This window comes from Dermochelys coriacea, chromosome 2 (assembly GCF_009764565.3).
Source record: "Dermochelys coriacea isolate rDerCor1 chromosome 2, rDerCor1.pri.v4, whole genome shotgun sequence".
Taxonomy (NCBI): domain Eukaryota; kingdom Metazoa; phylum Chordata; order Testudines; family Dermochelyidae; genus Dermochelys; species Dermochelys coriacea.
In genome coordinates, this window is record NC_050069.1 from 77,720,040 (window position 1) to 77,742,233 (window position 22,194).

At 40.8% G+C, this 22,194-nt stretch overlaps 1 protein-coding gene across 4 annotated transcripts in view; it reads left to right on the forward strand.

The window, feature by feature from the left end:
* Positions 1-21,251, forward strand: part of GAREM1 (GRB2 associated regulator of MAPK1 subtype 1) — a 133,388-nt gene extending 112,137 nt beyond the window's left edge. For 3 of the 4 annotated variants that reach the window (XM_038393152.2, XM_043507918.1, XM_043507919.1), the window contains 3 exons: positions 3,872-5,050; positions 16,325-16,491; positions 19,867-21,251. In XM_038393152.2, the coding sequence (XP_038249080.1) occupies positions 3,872-5,050; positions 16,325-16,491; positions 19,867-20,779 (2,259 nt within the window). In that variant the 3' untranslated portion in view covers positions 20,780-21,251. The remainder of the gene's footprint in view (positions 1-3,871; positions 5,051-16,324; positions 16,492-19,866) is intronic. The other variant, XM_038393153.2, reaches the window with a different exon arrangement.
* Positions 21,252-22,194: the final 943 nt, after the last annotated feature.

A 22,194-nucleotide genomic window follows, 5' to 3' on the forward strand; every position in this document is an offset into this window, starting at 1 on the left:
ATAATGTGAAATTGTTATGAGTGAAGGAGTTAGTGAGAGTTTTATTTTCTCAGGACATTGCTACAGGGGCAGAATCACAGTAGTTTAGGTGCCTTGTTTGAGAAATGTAACCTTAAGGATGTGTCATCTTAGTTTTTTGGTTGTGTTTTAAAACTGTTTAACATGATTGTAAATTATAGTGTAAACATTTGTTCCAGGACACAAACATTTATTGCTAGTCTGACTAGCAACAAATGTGTGTCCTATTTACATCATCTACACTAGAATTTACAGATATATTAACTAACGTGTTAATGTGTTAAAATAGACTAAAAAATAAAATCTAGACGTAACCCAGGAAAAGGAGATTTAGGGTTTTCTTAACTCTTTCCAGAATGTTGGAATTAATATGCACTCAGCCCACTGAGATCTGTCTTCAACTTTAACTTCACCTTAATAGAGATTTTAAGTCTGTTGTGCAGTCTTTCAACTTCTGGTTTTCCTTTTTACAGCTAACTTTTTGTGTATGTGTGGTTCTCTTATGATGGTTTCAGACAACAGCTGATCTGTACTGAATTTGCCATTCACAATGAAGTTTGCAGAGTTGTATTTTATTCAAGGCCAATACCAGACTGGAACCCTGGCAAGACTTTTCTATTGTTTTAACACTTATGTCATAAGTAAAATTTAACTTTATTTCCTAAATCATCACCAGGTGAATTTATGCAGTAAAGTTATAGAACTCTCTGCTAAGAGATTGGGTTGAAAATAAAATAAAATTTGACTTGTCCAATTTATTAATTAGTTCACTATTATTGATTTTAAATGCTGCTTTTCTTTTTCGGTAAGAAAAGACTCTGATATCGCTGATAATTAGCATTCACCCCAGCAGACCCAGGAACTGCACTCTTCATTGTTTCAGAGTAGCAGCCGTGTTAGTCTGTATTCGCAAAAAAGAAAAGGAGTACTTGTGGCTCCTTAGAGACGAACACATTTATTTGAGCATCAGCTTTCGTGAGCTACAGCTCACTTCATCAGATGCATTCGGTGGAAAATACAGTGGGGAGATTTATATACACAGGCAGAGAACATGAAACAATGGGTTTCATCATACACACTATAAGGAGAGTGATCACTTAAGATGAGCCATCACCAGCAGGAAGGGGGGGAAGGAGGAAAACATTTCATGGTGACAAGCAAGGTGGGCCATTTCCAGCAGTTAACAAGAACGTCTGAGGAACAGTGGGGGGTGGGGGCCCCTCTGCCATGTACATTGGTCAAACTGGACAGTCTCTACGTAAAAGAATAAATGGACACAAATCAGACGTCAAGAATTATAACATTCAAAAACCAGTCGGAGAACACTTCAATCTCTCCGGTCACTCGATTACAGACCTGAGAGTGGCTATCCTTCAACAAAAAAGCTTCAAAAACAGACTCCAGCAAGAGACTGCTGAATTGGAATTAATTTGCAAACTGGATACAATTAACTTAGGCTTGAATAGAGACTGGGAATGGATGAGTCATTACACAAAGTAAAACTATTTCCCCATGTTATTTCTCCTCCCACCCCACCCCCCACTGTTCCTCAGACGTTCTTGTTAACTGTTGGAAATGGCCCGCCTTGCTTGTCACCATGAAAGGTTTTCCTTCTCCCCCCCCCTCCTGCTGGTGATGGCTCATCTTAAGTGATCACTCTCCTTACAGTGTGTATGATAAAACCCATTGTTTCATGTTCTCTGTCTGTGTATATAAATCTCCCCACTGTATTTTCCACCAAATGCATCTGATGAAGTGAGTTGTAGCTCACGAAAGCTTATGCTCAAATAAATGTGTTAGTCTCTAAGGTGCCACAAGTACTACTTTACTCTTCATTGTGAAGCCCTGGTGTTAATCACCTCTGAAGCTTAATATCTGGCTAAACGTTTCCTTCTGTTCTGGACTGTTGTAGATCTCTAGGGAACTACAAGTTGTCAAAGCAGCAACTCCGCAATCATAGATTATATAACACCTCCCTTGCTCTTCCCTTTACTCCCTCTGGTGCCCTTTAAAAAAAAAAAAAAAAAAAAGGCAATACAGCTACCTCTCAAGTCTTAAATTTCTCATTATGTGCCCTACCTCTTCAAAACAATACACATACACTTGCACTTCCATGGAAGTGAACATTCTTGCAGAAGATGACTCTTTAAGAAAGTCAGTGTGGTGTGCACAATGTGTGCTGAGTTTCCTCAACTCCCACCAATTCCACTGAAGTCAAAATGATGTCCAGTAACCAAATCCTGAATGTAACTTCCTGTGTACTGGTCTTGAAGAGCAGATTGGAATGAGCTTGATGAAAATGTTATCAGCAGAAGACTGAATGTTTTCCTTTTATATATATCAGTGTTTCTGAATGTTGCCTGACCACTAGCGTAAATTGTGAATGGGTGTTATGTACAATAAAACCTTGGTAGTTTCCTGTATTAGACTGATTAGTGTTGTTTAGATAATGCAGAACTTGAATAACTTCCTCTCAGGAAACACTGAAACTGAAATGCTAAGCAGACATGCTGAACATACCGAAGCACTTGTATTGAATGCACTGTTCATACTTGCTGTGAAAGACTCACAGAAGTCAATCACATTTTCACAAATACGGACAAATTGCAGATCAGAACTTCCATGGGGGAGGGCAATTACTTAACGCATTTCTCATTTATTTAACAGAGTGAGACAACAAAATTGGTTAGTAAGCTGGTCTTAATTTATGTGATGGCTATTTGCTAACAGTGTCAGATTTTGAAGCACGGAATTAGGGCTTTACTCTGCACATTAACAGGATGTTCTGTGGGTGGAGAAAACAATTTTTACATAGTTTAAAAAAATCTGCAAAGTAATCCCTGCTCAATATGCCTAGCCACGAATACTCTATACTACACTGTACAGCAGGTGCCTGTAAAAGGATGGCAGGGTCTGCCTGAAACACCTTACTCTGCATACAGGTGTTGATCCTGCTGAGAAAAGGCAAGCTGAGTTCTGTCACTTAACTGGGGAAGGTGTTTTTTACGACACCCAAATATAACGCCGATAGGAGTGTCTGTCTAGAGAGAGGATCTAGAGTTCAGCAGTCTTGAGATAATAACCGTAGAACAACCAAGCCTGGGCATCTTTTTACCTTCTAGTACAATTTCCATAGTAGGAAACATGTGACATATGTTATCTAAACTCTCAAATCACAATCTAGGTAAAACCAAGGGGGAAGCCTAGGGTCTGGTAGGAAGAGGTGGGCAGAGGTGACAGAACCAATATTCTTGACCCAGAGGATGGGGGTTCACTGCCTTGAAGGCCTGGGAAGGGATTATACCAAGAAGGTATCTTTACTCCTCGATCACAAGGGAGAGGCACAATGGAAGGAAGCTGGTGAGAGAGAGAATCTTTTTTCCCTTTTCCTCCGAGACCTCTGCAGGAAAGTGCCATAAAGCTGCAAACAGGAGAGAGAATGGATGCCAAATAACTAGGGATACCAATATCTCCCAAATGCACTTTACTGCTTTTGGATGGCTGCTATTTAAATATGCAGAATATTTTATTTGTCCTTCCCTAAAAACTAGGCTTGTATAGTCACACTCTTTCTAGCAACCATGTCGGTTCCAGATGACTACTTTTTTTCCTCAAGCAAGACCATAGTAATGTGTGGTGCATATTAGAAATTTAACTTTTGCAGATTTTCATGATAAAATTATTGTGTTTGACTCTATTAAAGTTATTAAAACAAAAATAATTTTCAGTTTCTTTCGAGATGTAATTTCCCATCCTATTATCCAATCCCACTTAAATAGACTTGCTATGAATTCAGGTGCTATCTTCACTGTGCAGGGAGAAATATTTTTATTTGTTTATATTTGTATTGCAGGTGGCTTCGGGTGAATGCAATGAAGACACAGAAGTTTATAATATCACCCTCAGCACTGGGGATGAGCTCACTTTAATGGGACAAGCGGAAATCCTTTATGCAAAAACGTCCAAGGAAAAGTCACGACTCAACACCATCTTCAAGAAAATTGGGAAACTTAATTCCATCAGCAAGCTAGGCAGAGGCAAAATGCCATGTCTCATCTGCATGAACCATAGGACCAATGAAAGCATTAGCCTTCCTTTCCAGTGCAAGGGCAGATTTAGCACCCGCAGTCCACTCGAGCTACAGATGCAAGAAGGCGAGCACACAATTCGCAATATAGTAGAAAAAACAAGGTTGCCTGTTAATGTAACTGTGCCAAGCCCCACACCAAGAAACCCTTATGACTTGCATTTTATCCGTGAGGGGCATAGATACAAGTTTGTCAACATTCAAACCAAGACCGTGGTGGTTTGTTGCGTGCTGCGTGGTAACAAAGTTATTCCGATGCATTTTCCCTTGCACTTGATTCTTCCAAAGTTTAGCCTCCCAGAGAGTCTTGTGAAGGGGGAGCTGTGGCATGAAACCTTGGTCCAGCACTGGTTTAATATCTGCCAGGAACAGTTTGACATAGATGAATATTCCCGTGCAGTGCGAGATGTGAAAACTGACTGGAATGAAGATTGTAAGAGCCCTAAGAAAAATCGATGCACTGGGCACAATCATGTACCCAATTCTCTCAGCTATGCCCGGGATGAACTAACGCAGTCCTTTCACCGGCTCTCAGTTTGTGTTTATGGAAACAACTTGCATGGAAATAGTGAAGTGAACCTTCATGGGTGCAGAGATTTGTGTAGCGAATGGGCCCTGTTTTCTCATGATGCCCTTCAATACCAGGACTCTGGTGATAGTAGCAGTGACTACCTTTTTCCTGAAGTTAGTGAAGAATCAACGTTTCTACCTGCAAAACCAGAACTCCCTTATGAAGAACTGTGGCTGGACCAAGAATCCGGGAAGCCTAACGATCAGCCTCTTACTCGCTTACTAAGTGAAAATACCAAATGTGATAATTATAGAAGTTCTTTCCGGTCAAAGGGTGGCACTACATGTCTTCCTATACCTGGAACTCTAGCAGCAGCAACAAAATCTTCAGATGTTTCCCTACCTCCACCTCCGGTGCCTCCCAAATCAGAAGCTGTAAGTCAGTGTTTGTTTTTGTTTATTTTTAACAGAGCATATGCTTGGGGAATCATTAGGACAAGACCCAGTCTTGAGATGGGGAAGGGAGAAATGTATATTGAGATCTAATCCTTGCCAGGTGAAAATCATAACATAGGATTGATTTTAAAACAAACTGGTTTTGGTTACTGCAGTTACAAATAAGGATTCACAGATCCTAAATGATCCCTTGACTTTTCCATTTATACCTCCCCTTCAATGCCTCACATTTTGCTCAAGCTTTTTGTGGTTGAAGTATGTTGGATGTGAACCCATTCAGAATCCCTTCACGTCATCCTTGATTCGGCCACAGAGATTGCTGCACAGTGATACTTCAATATTTTCAATGTGTATCTTGAGTTAAGTTTGTCACAGTGCTCAATTCACTTAAATTTGAAAATGATCATAGATTCCTTTCTCTTCCATTATAAACCTGGCTGTATTTTGGAGTATATTCAAACCATCCTCCTCAATCTCAGCCTCTACCAAACCAAAACCAATCTTTACCCTGGGTAAATTCCCCCTTAAGAAAGTCTTAGGCTAACAGGACAAGTTATTTCCGAGATAGAAGAGTTCAAAAGTCAAGGAGTCCTTTGCTTTTGAGACATTTTTCCTAACTTGGTTTGATCAAAAGTCACATTTCTAAACAGCTAGCCTAGAGATTCCAAATTTTTCAGTAATAGATTGGTCTTAGTGAAAACAGGGGCCTTGAGCTAATGCTGGATTTTTTAGGGAGAAAGTGTTGACTATTAAAAGGAGCATTTAAAGTTGGAACCCTGCAGAGTTCTTAGTTCATAAGCCTTTATGATTACTTTTTTACACAGCTTGTTTTTCCTCTGCCAGGGTTCATAATACAAACACTGTAGTAGTTATTCCCCCTCCTAATACTACCCTGGAAATTGTTTAAAGATACCTCTGCCTCTGGGCTTCGCATTTAGGGGCTCCCCCAATCTCCTTAAATAGGCTTGGGTGGAGATTATAACAAAGCATGGGTTGCTGTTACTGAGATTTTCTTAAACATTTTTAAAATCAAAGAAACTCTTAGCCAAAAGGCTCTTAGGAATTATTACAAAGTTTGAATGCCTTAAACCTATCCTGGGTGATTCCTGACCTTTTGTCAAGTTTAACTAATGAAGAAAATGTTATGGAGTCTAAACACCATCATAAAAACAAACAGAATCCAACCCTCTCCCTCTCAACCCCCTCCCAACTATTATTAACCCTTTGTGTAAATACACCTGCAAATATACTTATCCACTTTCACATAGTGGTAATACATTATCAACTGTGGGAGCAATGACAGTGCTGGAGAAGTACACATACAGAACTGGAGACCCAGGATGAGGCCCTCCTGAAAATCAGTACCCATTCCACAAGCTGGAACTTCAGCATTATGTAACCCATAAACATAACTCTAAAAGCTGCGTTGACAAACAGTTGGAGATGCACAATTACAATGTTTTGACAGTGCTAGGTATATTGTCAAAACAAGTGGCCATGTTAATTTCAGCTGCATTCCAAATGGAAGACAAATGAGCTTCCTGGAAAGAACAGAGGTCCATGGGAGGCAGGGTAGACTGGGACTTCACTTTCTTATTAAACAGCATACAGTTACTCTCAACTTGGTAGTTTATAGTGCTAAATAAAAGCATATGAAATTCAGAAACCTTAATTCAATATTTCTCTGGGTTAGTATGACTTAGTTAGTTTGGTGAATAGATATTTCCATGAAAGTTGCCTTTTAAAGTCCTCTTGAAAGTCTTGGTGGTGTATGTTACTTATCAAGGCGGGCGTAATATTTGGCTGAGCAACTTCAGCCATTTTAGTGTATTTCTTGCCATGAAATGGAACCAATTTCTGCCAAAGTTATTAATACACATTTTCAGACAGGATTGGTTGTTTCCATACATCAGATAATGAATCAGAATCAGTTTTGTGCCTTCCTGGAACAGCTCTAGAAAGAACATCAGCCACCCACTGACTTCATCAGTGTGCTAGGGTTGAAAAGATGTTTGTTCAGTTTCCATGTGAAGTATTTATAGAGCAAGTAGAGCTCAATAGCTGCTAGTGAACATATGGTTTTGTCATCACTCCCTTAAAATGATATTTCATAGTATGTCTCTATCAAACTTGGGTTAATGCTTGTACTTCTGCATATAAAAAATTTAAAATATACATTAAAAAGGAAAACAAATTGGTGTGTGGGACACAACTATTTTAGAAGTTTGACCTTTTTTCTCATCTACAAGATAGATTATCAGAAGATTTTAATCCTTTGTGAAAACAATATAATGTATTCTGTAAACACTGTATTAGAAAAATGTTAATAGTGGAAAATAGGAAGTCAAGTCAGTCGTAAAAGACTTAATGCTGGGTGGATTCTCTGGTGTGTTTATTTTTTTTTTTTAAGCATGTGCAGCATGGGGTATACTGGAAGAGTCAAGTTCATATAAACAAAAAACATTGAAAAAATATATTTAGGAAAAGCTGAGTATTAAGTGGAGACCCCTGTTTGTTTGTTTTTTAGCCATGAATTTTTTCTACTTTTAAAACTGTAGGCTAGATGTATTCTGTATCATGGTTAAATTTTTCAGAAGCTTCTGTATCACTTAGAAAATAGAAAAGGAGTATTTGCGGCACCTTAGAGACTAACAGATTTATTTGAGCATAAGCTTTTGTGAGCTACAGCTCACCTCATCGGACGCTTACACTCAAATAAAATTGTTAGTCTCGAAGGTGCCACAAGTACTCCTGTTCTTTTTGCAGATATAGACTAACACAGCTGCTACTCTAAATATGTTACTTAGGTGCTTTTGAAAATTTTACCCCACATGGTTACAATGGTTGTAGGCTGTGACTCTGGCAGACCAGGTGCCTTCTCATGCCAAGGCCCTAGGTCTCAACTGAACAATGACACATACATAGCTGGAACCAGTCTTGTTCACACGTGTGTTAGTATTGTGAAAATAAGTATTGGAATTAAAGAATGTGTTTAGACTTTATGGAATGCTTGTAAGTTGCTGCATGCATTAATCTCATTTCTAATTTCAATGTTAAAAGGTAATATTTAAATGTTTGCATTGTCATCCTCTCTAAATCACCAGACAAGAGAGAAGCATTAACTAGTGCAATGATAATCAGACTTCAGTGGTTCAGGAGCCAAATTAACAATCTCCATTACCCAAAAGAGCCACAGTAGTGTGAATTCATTGTTTCATTTACTATCTATATCTATATAATATATCTCACAGCAAATGACCAAGTATTATTACTTTATCAACTACAATTGGTTAATAACATAATAAAAGCATTCTTATTCAGGAATCATCAGTGAACTCCAAAATGTCTACAGCATGGGGCCTGGAGTGTAGAGGGTGGAGGATCTGAAATAGTGAAGTATGGGATTCCCTCTTCAAGAACTGATTTTAAACAAGCTATTTTGTCTAACCCTGGCAAAGCAAACATATGCAATGAGCTAATTTGACCAGGTCTGTTGACCAATAGCTAAAAGATCATCCATTTTTCGAAATGAAAGAATAAAAAACGGTTGCCTACCTCTAACTGTTCTAGATATGATGCAGACGTGTGCCCCAGGCACTGGAGCCAGAGAACTTTGCCTAGCAATTCCCATGGGGCAACCATGCTGTCGCCCTGAGGCCTTAGCCCCTTCCTTGGTCATATAAAGATGCTGCTGTTCTGACTCCCTCAGTTCCTTTGCATCAAATGTTGGAAGCTCAGACTCTGATGCAGAGGGGATGGCGGGTGTGTCATGGAATACACGTCTGCACCGTGTCTTGAACAGCAGCAGTTACAGCTAACCATTTTTTCTTCTTCGAGTAGATACAGCCACGTATTTTATGCAGGTGACTTGCAAGCAGTACTTGCAGGAGGTGTCTGTTTTAAGAAGGTCTGCAGTGTTGCGTTCCCGAAGCTTGCATCTGATCTGGACACAGCCATAACAACACAATGGTTTGCAGAAGTATGCTCAACGGATCAACTGCCTTCCCTGCAAATGTCAAATATAGGAGTGTGTCATAAAAATTAAGGAAAGGGTAAACACCTTTAAAATCCCTCCTGGCCAGAGGAAAAACCCTTTCACCTGTAAAGGGTTAAGAAGCTAGGATAACCTCGCTAGCACCTGACCACAATGACCAATGAGGAGACAAAGATACTTTCAAAGCTAGAGGGAGGGAGAAACAAAGGGTCTGGCTGTCTGTGTGATTCTTTTGCCAGGGACAGAACAGGAATGGAGTCTTAGAATTTAGTAAGTAATCTAGCTAGATATGCGTTAGATTATGATTTCTATAAATGGCTGAGAAAATTAAGCTGTGCTGAATAGAATGGATATTCCTGTCTTTGTGTTTTGGGTTTTTTTTGTAATTTAAGGTTTTGCCTAGAGGGATTCTCTATGTTTTGAATCTAATTACCCTATAAGGTATTTACCATCCTGATTTTACAGAGGTAATTCTTTTTATCTTTTCTTATATTAAAATTCTTCTTGTAAGAAACTGAATGTTTTTTCATTGTTCTTAAGATCCAAGGGTTTTTGGGTCTGTGGTCACTTATGCAAATTGGTGAGGATTTTTATCAAAACTTCCCCAGGAAGGGGTGTGCAAGGTTTTGGTGAGGATTTTGGGGGGGAAAGACGTTTCCAAACAATGCTTTCCCAGTAACCAGTCAAACGTTTGGTGGTGGCAGTGGAAGTCCAAGGGCAAAGGGTAAAATAGTTTGTACCTTGGGGAAGTTTTAACCTAAGCTGGTAAAAGTAAGTTTAGGAGGTTTTCATGCAGGTCCCCACATCTGTACCCTAGAGTTCAGAGTGGGGAAGGAACCTTGACAGAGTGTCATTTAGATATGCCGTTGACATTGCCTGATCTCTTTTGGAATGAGCTCTTACCGCTTGTGACTACTTCATATGCTATCATGATACAGGAAGTTATTCCACCTGGAGATTGACTCTGCTTGACCTTTCATTTGGTCCTCATATAAAACAAACAGATGCAGTGAAGAACAGAAAGGTTTAGTTCTGTCCAGATAAAATGCTAGACATAGCCTGACTTCCAAAATGTGGAGACGGTGCTCCTCTGGGGTTGAATGCACCTTAAGGGAGAACACCGGTAAATATATAACTTGGTTCAAATGAAACTAGGAAACTACCTTAGATAAAAACTTAGGGTGCAGCTGCAGGATCACTTTATCTTTGGAAAATCATGGGTAAGGAGGCTCTGCCATCAAAGCCTGCAACTCGCACACTCTCCTGGTAGGTATTATCGCCACAAGGAAGGCCATTTGCTGACATAGAAGGGAGAAAGAAGAAGTTGCCAAAGACTTGAACACAGGTCCCATAAGAGCTGCTAAAACAGTTTTAAGGTCCCACAAAATAACCGGCTCTGTAACTGATGAGTGGAGATGAATGACTCCTTTCAAGAACCTCACTCCCATGGGGTTTGAAAGCACCCACTTCCCATGGATAGGTAGACTCTCAATGAACTCAGCATGAGACCAGAAGATTGAAGATGCATCAAATTCTCCAAGATGTCCTGGATACAAGCCCGTGTTGGTTGCACTCCCCCAGCTATCGACCACACTGTGATCTGCTTCCACTTGGCCAAATAGGCTGCCCTGGTGGAGGGCTTCCTACTGTTAAGCAAGACTTGCTAGATTGCCTCTGAACATCATTTCTCCTCCTCTTCCTCCTCCTCATCTAACCATGCAGCCTCCACCCTGTGAGATGCAGGGCTGTTGGGTACAAAACCTGATCATGATACTAGTCAGGAGGTCGGGGTAGGAATATGGGAGTCTGGATCAGTAGTGTGAGGAGGTCAGAAAACGAACGTTCTCTCAGCCATGGTGGAGCAATAAGCATGACACAGTCCATGATCGGAACAGGAGAAAAGGCATACAAGAGTGCTGTTTCCGAGCTCAAGTGAAAAGCATTGGCCAGGGAGGCCAGACTGAGACTCGCCACAGCTGGCATTTCTTGTTTTTGCTCATGGCAAACGGGTTGATTGTCGGGCTGCCCCAAATTGCAAAGATGGACCACAGGACGCTGGGCTTCAGAAAGGAGAAATTCTTGGCAAGGTGATCCAACAGGTGATTGTAAATCCCATGCAAGTGATCAGCTGTGGGGGAAAGGTTCCCCTGATGCAAAACTGCCAGAACCTGATTGCCTCCTGACAAAGCATGGTGGAGTGTGTTTCCCCTGCCTGTTCAAATAATACATTGTGGTGATATTGTTGGTGAGCATGAGAACTGCTAAGGCCTTGATGAGATCTTGAACAGTCTGAAAAGCATTGTAGATGGCACGAAGCTCCAGGACACTCCTCAGTAGAGAAGCTTCCTGTACTGACTACAGAGCTTCAACCTTCTGTGACTCCAGATGTACTGCCCAACCTATTAAGGAGACATCAATGACAATAGTTCTGGTCGGTGGAAACTGAGCAGAGGGATTGCCCTGGCACACATCATCCTGAACCATCCAGCCCTGTAAGGAATTCAGGATTGGCAGAGGAAGACCAGTCTGTCCAGGGGATGATGTTGCAGATGATACAGGAACTTCAGCCACGTTTTTGAAGAGGACAGAGGTGCAGCCTAGTGTATTGGATTGTCTGTGTGAATACAGCCATATAACCTAATAACCGCAGGCACACTTGGTCTGTGCTTGAGTGTGGGGACTGCCGCTCCAGAGATACACGGCAAATCTCCTGAATCGTTCAGTGGTCAGAAACGCACTTGAATTTGTAGATTCTATCAGGGCCCAGTGAACTCGGTTCTTTGATTTGGAACCAGTGTCAACTTCCTGCTGTTTAGGATGAGACCCAGATGATTGAGTAGGTGTAGTGTGAACTTGACAAGACAGAGAACCTCCTCCCTGGACTTGCCCCTCAGTAACCAATCATTCAGATATGGGAAAATATTAATTCCCCTCTTCCTGAGGTACACTGTCACTATGACCATACATTTTGGGGAGGGGCCAAAGGACAGCACGGTGTACTTGTAGTGCTGGTCTGCCTACAACAAACTGGAGAAACCTCCTGTGGGGTGGGAGAATTACTACATGAAAAGAACCATCCTAAATGAAGGTCCAAGGCAGTGCCCCAGTCATTGTGGTTGGAGGTGGTGAGGATAGTTGCCAGGATGGCCATACAAAATCTCTCGTATCATCTGATGTATTTGTTGAGATTACAGAAGTCGAGGATAGGTGTCATCTCTCCCTTGTGTTCGGGAACCAGGAAATACTGGGAGTAAGAAGCCCTCTCCCCAGTGCTACAGGGGAACTTCCTCTACCGCCCCCCAGCAACAGTAGAGACTGAACCTGCTCAAGGAGCAGTGTCTTGTGAGAGGGACCCTTGAAGAGGGACAGGGTTGGTGGGGGGTGGAGAGGAACTGATATGATGGTGCTTGGGACCCCGTTTTCTGCTGTAATTGAGTCCCAAACACTGCAAAAGCAGCCTGTTGGTCCCTAAACAAGAGGGATGGGGAAGGAGAAGTTACCACTAGATCACTGTCCTGGATGGGAGTCAAAATGGGTGCTTGCTAGACTCTTGGGGGGAGCTTGCTAAACCCAGAACCAGAGGACCTCTTCCTTTGAGATCTGTGGCTCTTTCTGGAATAGACGCTCTGCCTCATCCAATGAAGTGAGCTGTAGCTCACGAAAGCTTATGCTCAAATAAATTTTAGTCTCCAAGGTGCCACAAGTACTCCTTTTCTTTTTGCGAATACAGATTAACACAGCTGCTACTCTGAAACCTGTCCTTGGAAGGGAGGACTGTCTGAAAAAGCATTGCAAGCGGTATTGTTGTTGTGGCTGCTGACCACTTATAGGGACGTCTTCTCACAGCTGAAATATATACTCCCAAAGCACGCAAAGTCATTCTGGAGTCTTTAAACAATTGCATGGTTTCCTCCTTCTTTTTTGAAAACAAAACCCACCCATCAAATGGTAAATCCTCAATGGTCTGTTGCACATTGGATGCAATGCCTGAATTCTCTAGACATAAGACCCTCTTGATGGTTGAAGCCAATGCCATAATCCTGGCCGAAGTATCCGCTCTGTCTAGGATTGCTTCCCTCCATTTGGTCCATTTTAATACTCATGACATTTAAGCCAGACCTAGTGAGAGTAGACTCCCTGCCAGTTTCCCCCCAAGCTCTGATCAGTCTAACCTGTAACTTTCAGTCCCTATAACTGTGCTGGGTTTCTTGGTAGCTGAGCCTGACAATTTTATGATGGTCTTGTGATGTGAACAAATTGAGATTGCAAACTACTAATGTCTGTGGCCTTATCCTGAGTTAAACATAGCATGACAAAGGTGATAGGTAATAAGTGTAATTAATTGTGCCAATATCTTTCTCTTTTAAGTCAAAAAAAAAATTTCATAATTCCTTGACTGTTCCATGCATACAATGAGCTGCATGCACTGAATGGTCTCTCTCTGACCCTAAGGGCGTGTTGCAGAGCACACCATATTAACTTTGCTTAGTCTGACTTAGTTTTTTTTTTAAGTCTCTAGGCATTCTTCGGGGTCACAGTGCTAAAATGGTTCAAGAATTTTGTGCCTGAATTCAATAACAAACATAAGTAAAATTGATTCCAGTTTTTTTTAACAAGAGAGCAAATAAGAGCCCTTAGAGCCAGATTTATTTAAGCATTTGTGCTGTTGGGCATTTCCTGTCACTTTAACTTGCTTTGATTTGAGAAAGAAATGTACTGAAATTTCCCAGTCCCTGATTTCCTTTTTAATGTAAGTATTAAACAGGTTATTGCATTTCGGGAAGCATTGAAGTAAATTGCAAACGTTTCCACATTTATATTTTTTTTAAATAAATTCAATCACTTTAAACACTAATTGCATGTTGCAATGTTGCCAAACTGTTAGTTCTGCAGTGTTCTTAAACTTAAAAATACAATGTCCACTTAAAAATGACAATTTTCTTTGCTCCGTTACATATTTAACAGGCTGGATGCAGTATATGAAGGGCTTGATTTTACCTGTGGTGGGGGTCATTACATGTATGTATGAGTAACTTTTACTCTGAATAAACTTATTCAGTGGAACTAATCATGTGAGTAAAATTACTCTCCTTCAAAAGTCTTTGAGTCCTTAACCTGTTGGTCCATTCTATGAGGAAAGTTCCTCTGGGTTCTTCTAACTAGAAATGGGCCCAAACCAAAACTTTGATAAAGGAAGAATAATTACAATAATGCACCAATAGTCAAGAATTATGAAAACTGCTCTGATTATGACAGTTTGGCCACTGCATTGACTGTAGCTGTGATACTGGTGGGAGATGGAGATGTTTCTTTTGCTCAAAATCCAACCTAACAGAATGAGTTTGTATTTTATCAGGCTCCTTTGCCATTCATGTTGCATATGTTGCTGGTGCTTTTGCTCGCTGAATTTCTCTTTCTTTCCCTCCCCCCCCCTCCCACCACCTCCTCCCTGCAAACACTGGAGTATATCTAACTCCCTTTTTGAGCTTGGAGCCTTGAGTCCATTTTTACTTTACACCACAAATAGAAGGAAAAATAATTAAGGCCATTCACTCATTTAAATGTAATGTGGTGTAATAGGTCACTTTTAGGGGTTACACTAATGCTTTCAGTACTTGGCTTCTAAAGTACATCTGGATTTCAGTAGAGCTAAAATCAAGAACTCGCTGTCAGACCTAACCTATAATATACCTGTAAAGATGTGCATTCTTATGATAAACCTAAACCCTCTTTCAGCAAAATGAATGAAGACTGAGAGCAAGGGTATATTAAGTTCAGTTGCCTTGTTAATTCCCCTGAGCTTCTATGGCAGCTCTGGTATTAGAAGTAGAAATAGACTTCCTTAATTGTAGGTCAGGGTATATGAAGGTGTTTGTACTTTGTGGTTAAGGATGGCAGGGAAGGCAGGACTGGTTACAATGCGCCCTCTGCTGGATGGCACAAAAAACTTACACATATTTTCCATCAAAACCACTAGAGCAGAGGTGGGCAAACTATAATGTGGCCTGTGGGACCATCCTGCCAGGCCCCTGAGCTCCCAGCCCCTCCTCCACTGTCCCCCCTCTCCCGCAGCCACACCGCCGCTTGGGCAGCATGGCTTGCACCCGCCCATCTCCCAGGCTTTCCAATAAGCCTGTCCTGCTGCTCCAAGTGGCATGATGAGGGGGCGAAGGGTTGGATAAGGGGCAGGAGGTCCTGGGGAGCAGTCAGGGGACGGGGCATTTGGATGGGATGGAGGTTCGGAGGACGGGCAATCAGGAGACAGGGAGCAGGGGGGGTTGGATAGGGAGTGGGATCCTGGGGGGGCAGTTAGGGACAGGGATCCCGGGGGGGGGGGCGGGCAGGAGACAAGGAGCAGGGGGGGTTGGATGAGTTGGGGGTTTTAAGGGGGGCAGTCGAGGCGGGAAGTAAGAGGGGACAGATGGGGGAGGGGGCCAGGCTGTTTGGGGAGGCGCAGCCTTCCCTACCCAGCCCTCCATACCATTTTGCAACCCCGATGTGGCCCTCGGGCCAAAAAGTTTGCCCACCCCTGCACTAGAGCAAGAATGCAAGACAGAACAGCAAAAAGTGAAAATGGCAACCGGAATAAAGTGTCAGATATCCCAACTTGTCTGTTTCAGTTCTGCAATGCTAATGCATCTGCTCTGGAGTGTTAATCAAATGTATCCAATGGTACATGTGGCATACAATAGTAGAAGTGTATCTGAGTGATAGAAGGTGGGAACTAGCTCAGGGTGTGGTGGCTTTTTCAGTACTAATTCTAAGCTATGTCATTAAGCATTAAAACCTATTTAGATATTGTCACTTCCTATCTTAGGAGGGATCACTACAACTAACTAAACTGCATTAGCAAACAGATTTTTTTCAAATGACTCATTCCCCTACAGTACCTGAAATGATCAGTCTAACCTTCTACACTGCTTAAAGTTTCCTTTAAACAATTTCAATCTTCATTCTTTTGAATGAACAGATGTAAAACTAGTGAAATAAAAGTACATAAAAACATACACTAATAACTTTACTTTGCCAGTAATAAGACCTTCTGGTTGCAAACGTCTTGTAAACTTCTGACTCCTCTAGTGGGTACTTAAGACAGACATATATTTAGCGATAAAGTATTGTTTACCACTAGCGTTTTCTGCTCCTTCCTTTTTATTATTTCCTTCCAAGGTAGAAACCTGAACTGACAGTTCCATCGGGCGCAGAATGTTGTTACTTGGGTTCTCAAGCTATTTGCTAAATGTTTTTTTCAAATATAGGTAAGAGAGGAATGCAGGCTCCTCAATGCTCCACCTGTTCCACCACGAAGTTCAAAGCCCTCGTCCACCAGTCCTTCCATTCCTCCTCGCACAATCAAACCAGCACGGCAACAGACTCGTTCTCCTAGCCCTACGCTGTCTTACTATTCTTCAGGACTGCACAACATGTATGTATTTGAGCTATGAAATCCAAATATTTCCCTCTGTAGGAAAATACTGTTTGTCTATGAATTTTTACATTTTTAACTATTCTGAAATTAGCCTGATGAATGTTTTTAAGTTTTCTGTTAACATATGATGCATGTTGGTGTCACTGCTTCCTGTTAGGAGTTAACTTGGTGAAGTAACTCTTTCTTTTTTAAAATACTCAAGGCAAAGAAAACTCACATAAGCAGAAATTGTTAATTTATTATAAAATACATGAAAATTATTACTTAATATTACGTATATTACTACAGGTGTGAAGGGTACAAGATAATCTGTCCTAAATTTCAAGAGAATCATATACAATTCTATATAACACTTAATTTAAAACAAAATCTGTTTTAATCTGAAGAGAAGGTTAACACCAGGGGGTAAACATGTGAGCCCGAAAATAGTAAAATTAGTTTGTATATGCAACAGTAACTCTGTGCAAAATCTTATTAAATATCCTAGCAACATTTTTATCATCACCCACGCTTTGTACATTGCTCTTAAACATTTGTATTGAAATAAATTTATTTAGATGCAGGTCGTAAACTATGAAGCTAATTTGTGTTGGAATTACCATGCTAACTCAGACCAGGAGGGTGGTCCTCTGTCCTGTTCTATGATTCTGAAGTGCAGCAAAATGTCTGATTATCAAAAAAAAAATTAGCAGGCATAACATGAATGTTAGATTCATAGAATATTAGGGTTGGAAGAGACCTCAGGAGGTCATCTAGTCCAATCCCCTGCTCAAAGCAGGAACAACCTCAACTAAATCATCCCAGCCAAGGCTTTGTCAAGCCGAGTCTTAAAAACCTTGAAGAATGGAGATTCAACAACCTCCCTAAGTAACCCATTCCAGTGCTTCACCACCCTCCTAGTGAAATAGTGTTTCCTAATATCCAACCTATGCCACCTCCATTGCAACTTGAAACCATTGATTCTTGTTCTGCTATCTACCACCACTGAGATCAGCCAAGCTCCATCCTCTTTGGAACCCCCTTTCAGGTAGTTCAAATATCAAATCCCACCTCACTCTTCTCTTCTGCAGACTAAATAACCCCAGTTCCCTCAGCCTCTCCTCATAAATCATGTGCCCAGCCCCCTAATCATTTTAGTTGCCCTCCGCTGGACTCTCTTCAATTTGTCCACATTCCTTCTGTAGTGGGGGAACCAAAATTGAACACAGTACTCCAGGTGTGGCCTCCCCAGGGCTAAATAGAGAGGAATAATCACTTACCTTGATCCACTGGCAATGCTCCTACTAATACAGCCTAATATGCTGTTTGCCTTCTTGGCAACAAGGGCACACTGCTGACTCATATCCAGCTTCTCGTCCACTGTAATCCCCAGGTCCCTTTCTGCAGAACTGCTGTCTAGCCGCTCAGTCCATTGTCTGTAGCAGTGCATGGGATTCTTCCATCCTAAGTGCAGAACTCTGCACTTGTCCTTGTTGAACCTCATCAGATTTCTTTTGGCCCAATTCTCCAATTTGTCTAGGTCACTCTGGATCCTATCCCTACCCTCCATCATATCTATCTCTCCCCTCAGGTTAGTGTAATCTGCGAACTTTCTGAGGGTGCAATTCATCCCATCATCCAGATCATTAATAAAGATGTTGAACAAAACCGGCCCCAGGACCGACCCCTGGGGCACTCCGCTTGATACCGGCTGCCAACTAGACATGGAGCCATTGATCACTACCCGTTGAGCCCGACAATCTAGCCAGCTTTCTATCTACCTTATAGTCTATATATCCATATAGTCCATATGTTATATCGTTCCAGCAAATTTTTCTTAAATTTTCTTGGCTTTTCCAAATTACAGCTATTAATAAAGGTCTATTATCACTTTTCCACTATTTTCCATGTCTTGTCTACAACCCAGCCATGATTGAAGATCAACCCACAATTCAAGTAGGCCCTTATTTATAACCATCAAAAAACAAATTGTCAACATTACATGCCAAAATATATAAAATAAATAGCCTTAAATAAATCTCTAAGTTCTCAAGTGTCAAAATTGACGGATAGTTAAAGAAAAATGCTTATTGTTGATGGAAATATTTTTTTCATCTGTGTGTGTGTGTGTGTGTGTGTGTGTGTGTGTGTGTGTATTGTGAAATTGACATTTACTCACATTTACTAATTAAAAACCCAGTCCTTCCAAGCCTAGTTAAGTGTATGAAAAATTCAAATGACTCTTTCCACCACTGTGCTTGTTTGTCTCTGCTGTACATGTAGGTATTTTGTAAATAATTCTGTTCATTATAACTTTTCCAGTTTCCCTACTACTGAAGGAAGGCTGACTGGTCTGTCATTCCTAGGATTACCCCCAAGCACTTTTTTTTAAAAAAAAAAGATAGCTAAAACATTTGCTACTCTCCTGTCCTCTGTCATATACCTGATTTTAATAGGACATTACATAGTTTAGTTAGCAACTTTACTCCTTAATTCTTAAATCCCTCCAGCACTCTTGGATATAAATTATCTGTTCCTGAGCTTAATTTACTATTTAGGACTATCCTTCTTAAAGTGCACTTGAAAGGAAGAGGCAGTTGGCTTCATAGCTAACTTGCTTGCAAATTATTTATTTAACTTTTATTATTGCTATTGTTTTACTTGATCTGTATTATGTTGTGTAAGTGTGGTTGGTTGTGTACTTCTCACATAAGTGACTTTCATGGATCCTGTCCAGCGCTTAATTTGTAATGAAAGAGGTGCCGGGTCTCAAGCTATTAGGTGGCAGGACTCGAGCAATTGGTTTTCTTTCATAACTGACATGGCTAGCCCTGAGGTGCTGGGGCTATGAACTGCCAAGCCTAGAGGTGCTGGGGCTCATCCCTGGCAAGCCCTGGCATAAATTAAGCACTGATCCTGTCTGACAGAGTATTGCAGCAAGTTTAGATTGTAAACCTTTCAAGGCTTGGATTATTTGCCCAGTACAATGGGAATGCTATTCTGATTGAGACCATTAGTAAATAGCAATATTTACTATTAGTAATAAAATATAGTAGTAGAAGATGCTATGTATGTATGTAAGGTTGTAGAAGTACTCCGATACCATGGTGCTTGGTATAAAAAGCAAGATTGGGGTTCTGGGGGGAATGGATGAAATTTGAGAAATAGTATGTAGTTTCTTTTGAGTCTTTTGGTGTTTCCTGCTTTTACTTGAGCTGGAAGAACCAGGCCAACAGTCTTTCTAATGATATCCTTGGGTACTTGGGCATCTCTCATTCAGGCTAGTGCCAAGAACTGCAGATGTGCACAAAGAATAACAATGTTAATAATAAACTTAGGTGAGCTTTTTCAAATGTTAAATGTCAAATGTTATTTTTTGCTCTGTTTTTTAAGCAGCATCACAGAAGGTGACACAACAAATCCACCTGAGAGTGACCCTGTTTCTTGCTACCCTTGCAACATGATGAAAACCGAATCAAAAGAGCCTGACAGCAAAATGCCTTTTGGAAGCCCTTCAGCTGAAGCTCTGTCTTCTAGGTTGTCCTGGCCAAACCGTTTTTCTGGAACTGCCGAAGACTTAAACAGAAACGATTTTCTGCTGGATCCAAGCAGGAGTTATAGTTATCCAAGACAGAAGACTCCAGCCACACCAAAGAGAAACTGTCCAGCCTCTTTTACTTTTGACTTTGATGGGTGTGAACTCCCTGCTGGGTACACACAGTTGGCCACAACAGAGTTCAGCAACACCATCTCCAGTTGTCCAAAGTCAGCAAGCTACTCTTTAGAATGCACTGATGAGAAAAATCTGGCCGTCAGCAATGCAAAGCAGAGTCATTCGTGCCCTGCCTTACCTCCTCGTGCGCCAAAATCCAAGGATGAGAAGCCAGTTCTAGACACTTCTCCTCTGCCTCTGAAAATAGATGGTGCAGAGGAAGAATCTCAGACTGGTTCGCCAGACCTCTCAGTAGATCAATATCCTGTTAAAAAAGACATGCAGAATGTTTTCTCTGTTTCTTACCCTTTTTCGTCTCCCCTTCACCTTCAGTTAGCACCAAGATCTTGTGGCGATGGCTCTCCCTGGCAACCACCTACAGACCTTTCCGGGCTCTCAATAGAGGAAGTATCTAAATCTCTGAGGTTTATTGGTTTATCAGAAGATGTCATATTATTCTTTGTTACAGAGAAGATTGATGGCAATTTACTTGTTCAGCTTACAGAAGAGATCCTTTCTGAGGACTTTAAGCTAAGCAAATTGCAGGTTAAGAAAATACTGCAGTTCATTAATGGCTGGCGGCCGAAGATGTAGTCCAGTGATTCTGACTGATGTTTAATGAAACTGTGTGAGAGACGTGCTACAATGCTGGGGCTAGTACGTCATTTCCTGTTTTTGCACTAAAAGCCCTTTCTGTAAATAATAGTGGAAGAAATTCTTACTATGCAGATAAAGTTTTAGAGTGGTGAACAGATTTTTATATGTCAATAAAAATGTAGAGAACCCGTAGAGGTGTGCCTTGTGCATCACTGAACATTCAGCAGCTGCTAAAAACTGGACGTTAAGGGAATTAATTTTTACTCATGTAGTCTGTCAAGACATAGTATTTATTACTGAACAATTAATATGAAAGACCACACACAACTTCAGTTTACAGTTTTGTGTTAACAGCAAGAAATGCATTTCTTTTGAGGTTATTTCTGTTAAGATTATTGGCAACATGCCATGACTTAGTTTTTCCTTTTCTACTGTTAATAAAGGATATGATCAAACCTATAAAATATCATTTTTAACATTGTATCTGAACTTTTTAACGAGTTTTAAACATCCTTTGAAATGCCACTAAAACAGTATATTTTGCAGGATAATTTTACCAAAGTATCTTCATGACTACCTAGATACATTTGCCATGTTACTGCTTCTCAGTAAAACACTTATATATGAAATAAATAAATAAAGTTTAGTGTTCCTGAAAATAAAGAGCCTGCTTATCTGGTTAACCATGGGGAAAAATGTTTGCTACTCTGAACCATTCTGTTCTTGCCCTAAACCAATGAAGAGTTCATGATCCATACATTTCAAAAGGTGTTTTGTTATCAAATGAGTCGCTTAGTAGTATGACCACTAGGTCATGCTGATTTCTCATGGGAAAGGCAGCTTCTTCACCAAATCAGTTCACATGTTTCTTTGACAGATCCCTACGTGGCATGTAGCAAGTTGAGCCTTTAGTTAATTCAGTCATTCCATGTCCCCATGGCTAGGAGAAAGAAACCCAATTTGATTGATCTTACTGTTCTGATGAGCTCCATGAACTCACCCTGACTCTGCAATAAGATCTATGCAGGCAGATAGTTGCACTTGTACAGAGTCCCCTTGAACTAAATCATTGCTGAGGTACAAAAACACACTAACTCCCTGTAACTGTACGGACACTGAAATGTAGAGAGAGGATTAAATACATTGGGTGAGAGTCTGTGCTGTCTCTCTAAGGCCTTGTCTACACTAATGCTGTAAGTCAATGTAAGTTACATTAGTTAAATTATGTAAATTACATAGCTTGCATCAACTTAATGTGGTGTATATACCATGCTATGTCAATGGGAGACGCTCTCCTGTCAACATAGCCTCCACCTCCAGTTGAGGTGGATTAATTAAAAAGTCAACAGGAGAGTGCTCTCCCATCGACTTATGTCTTCACCAGACCCACTAAATCGATGTACCTGCATCGA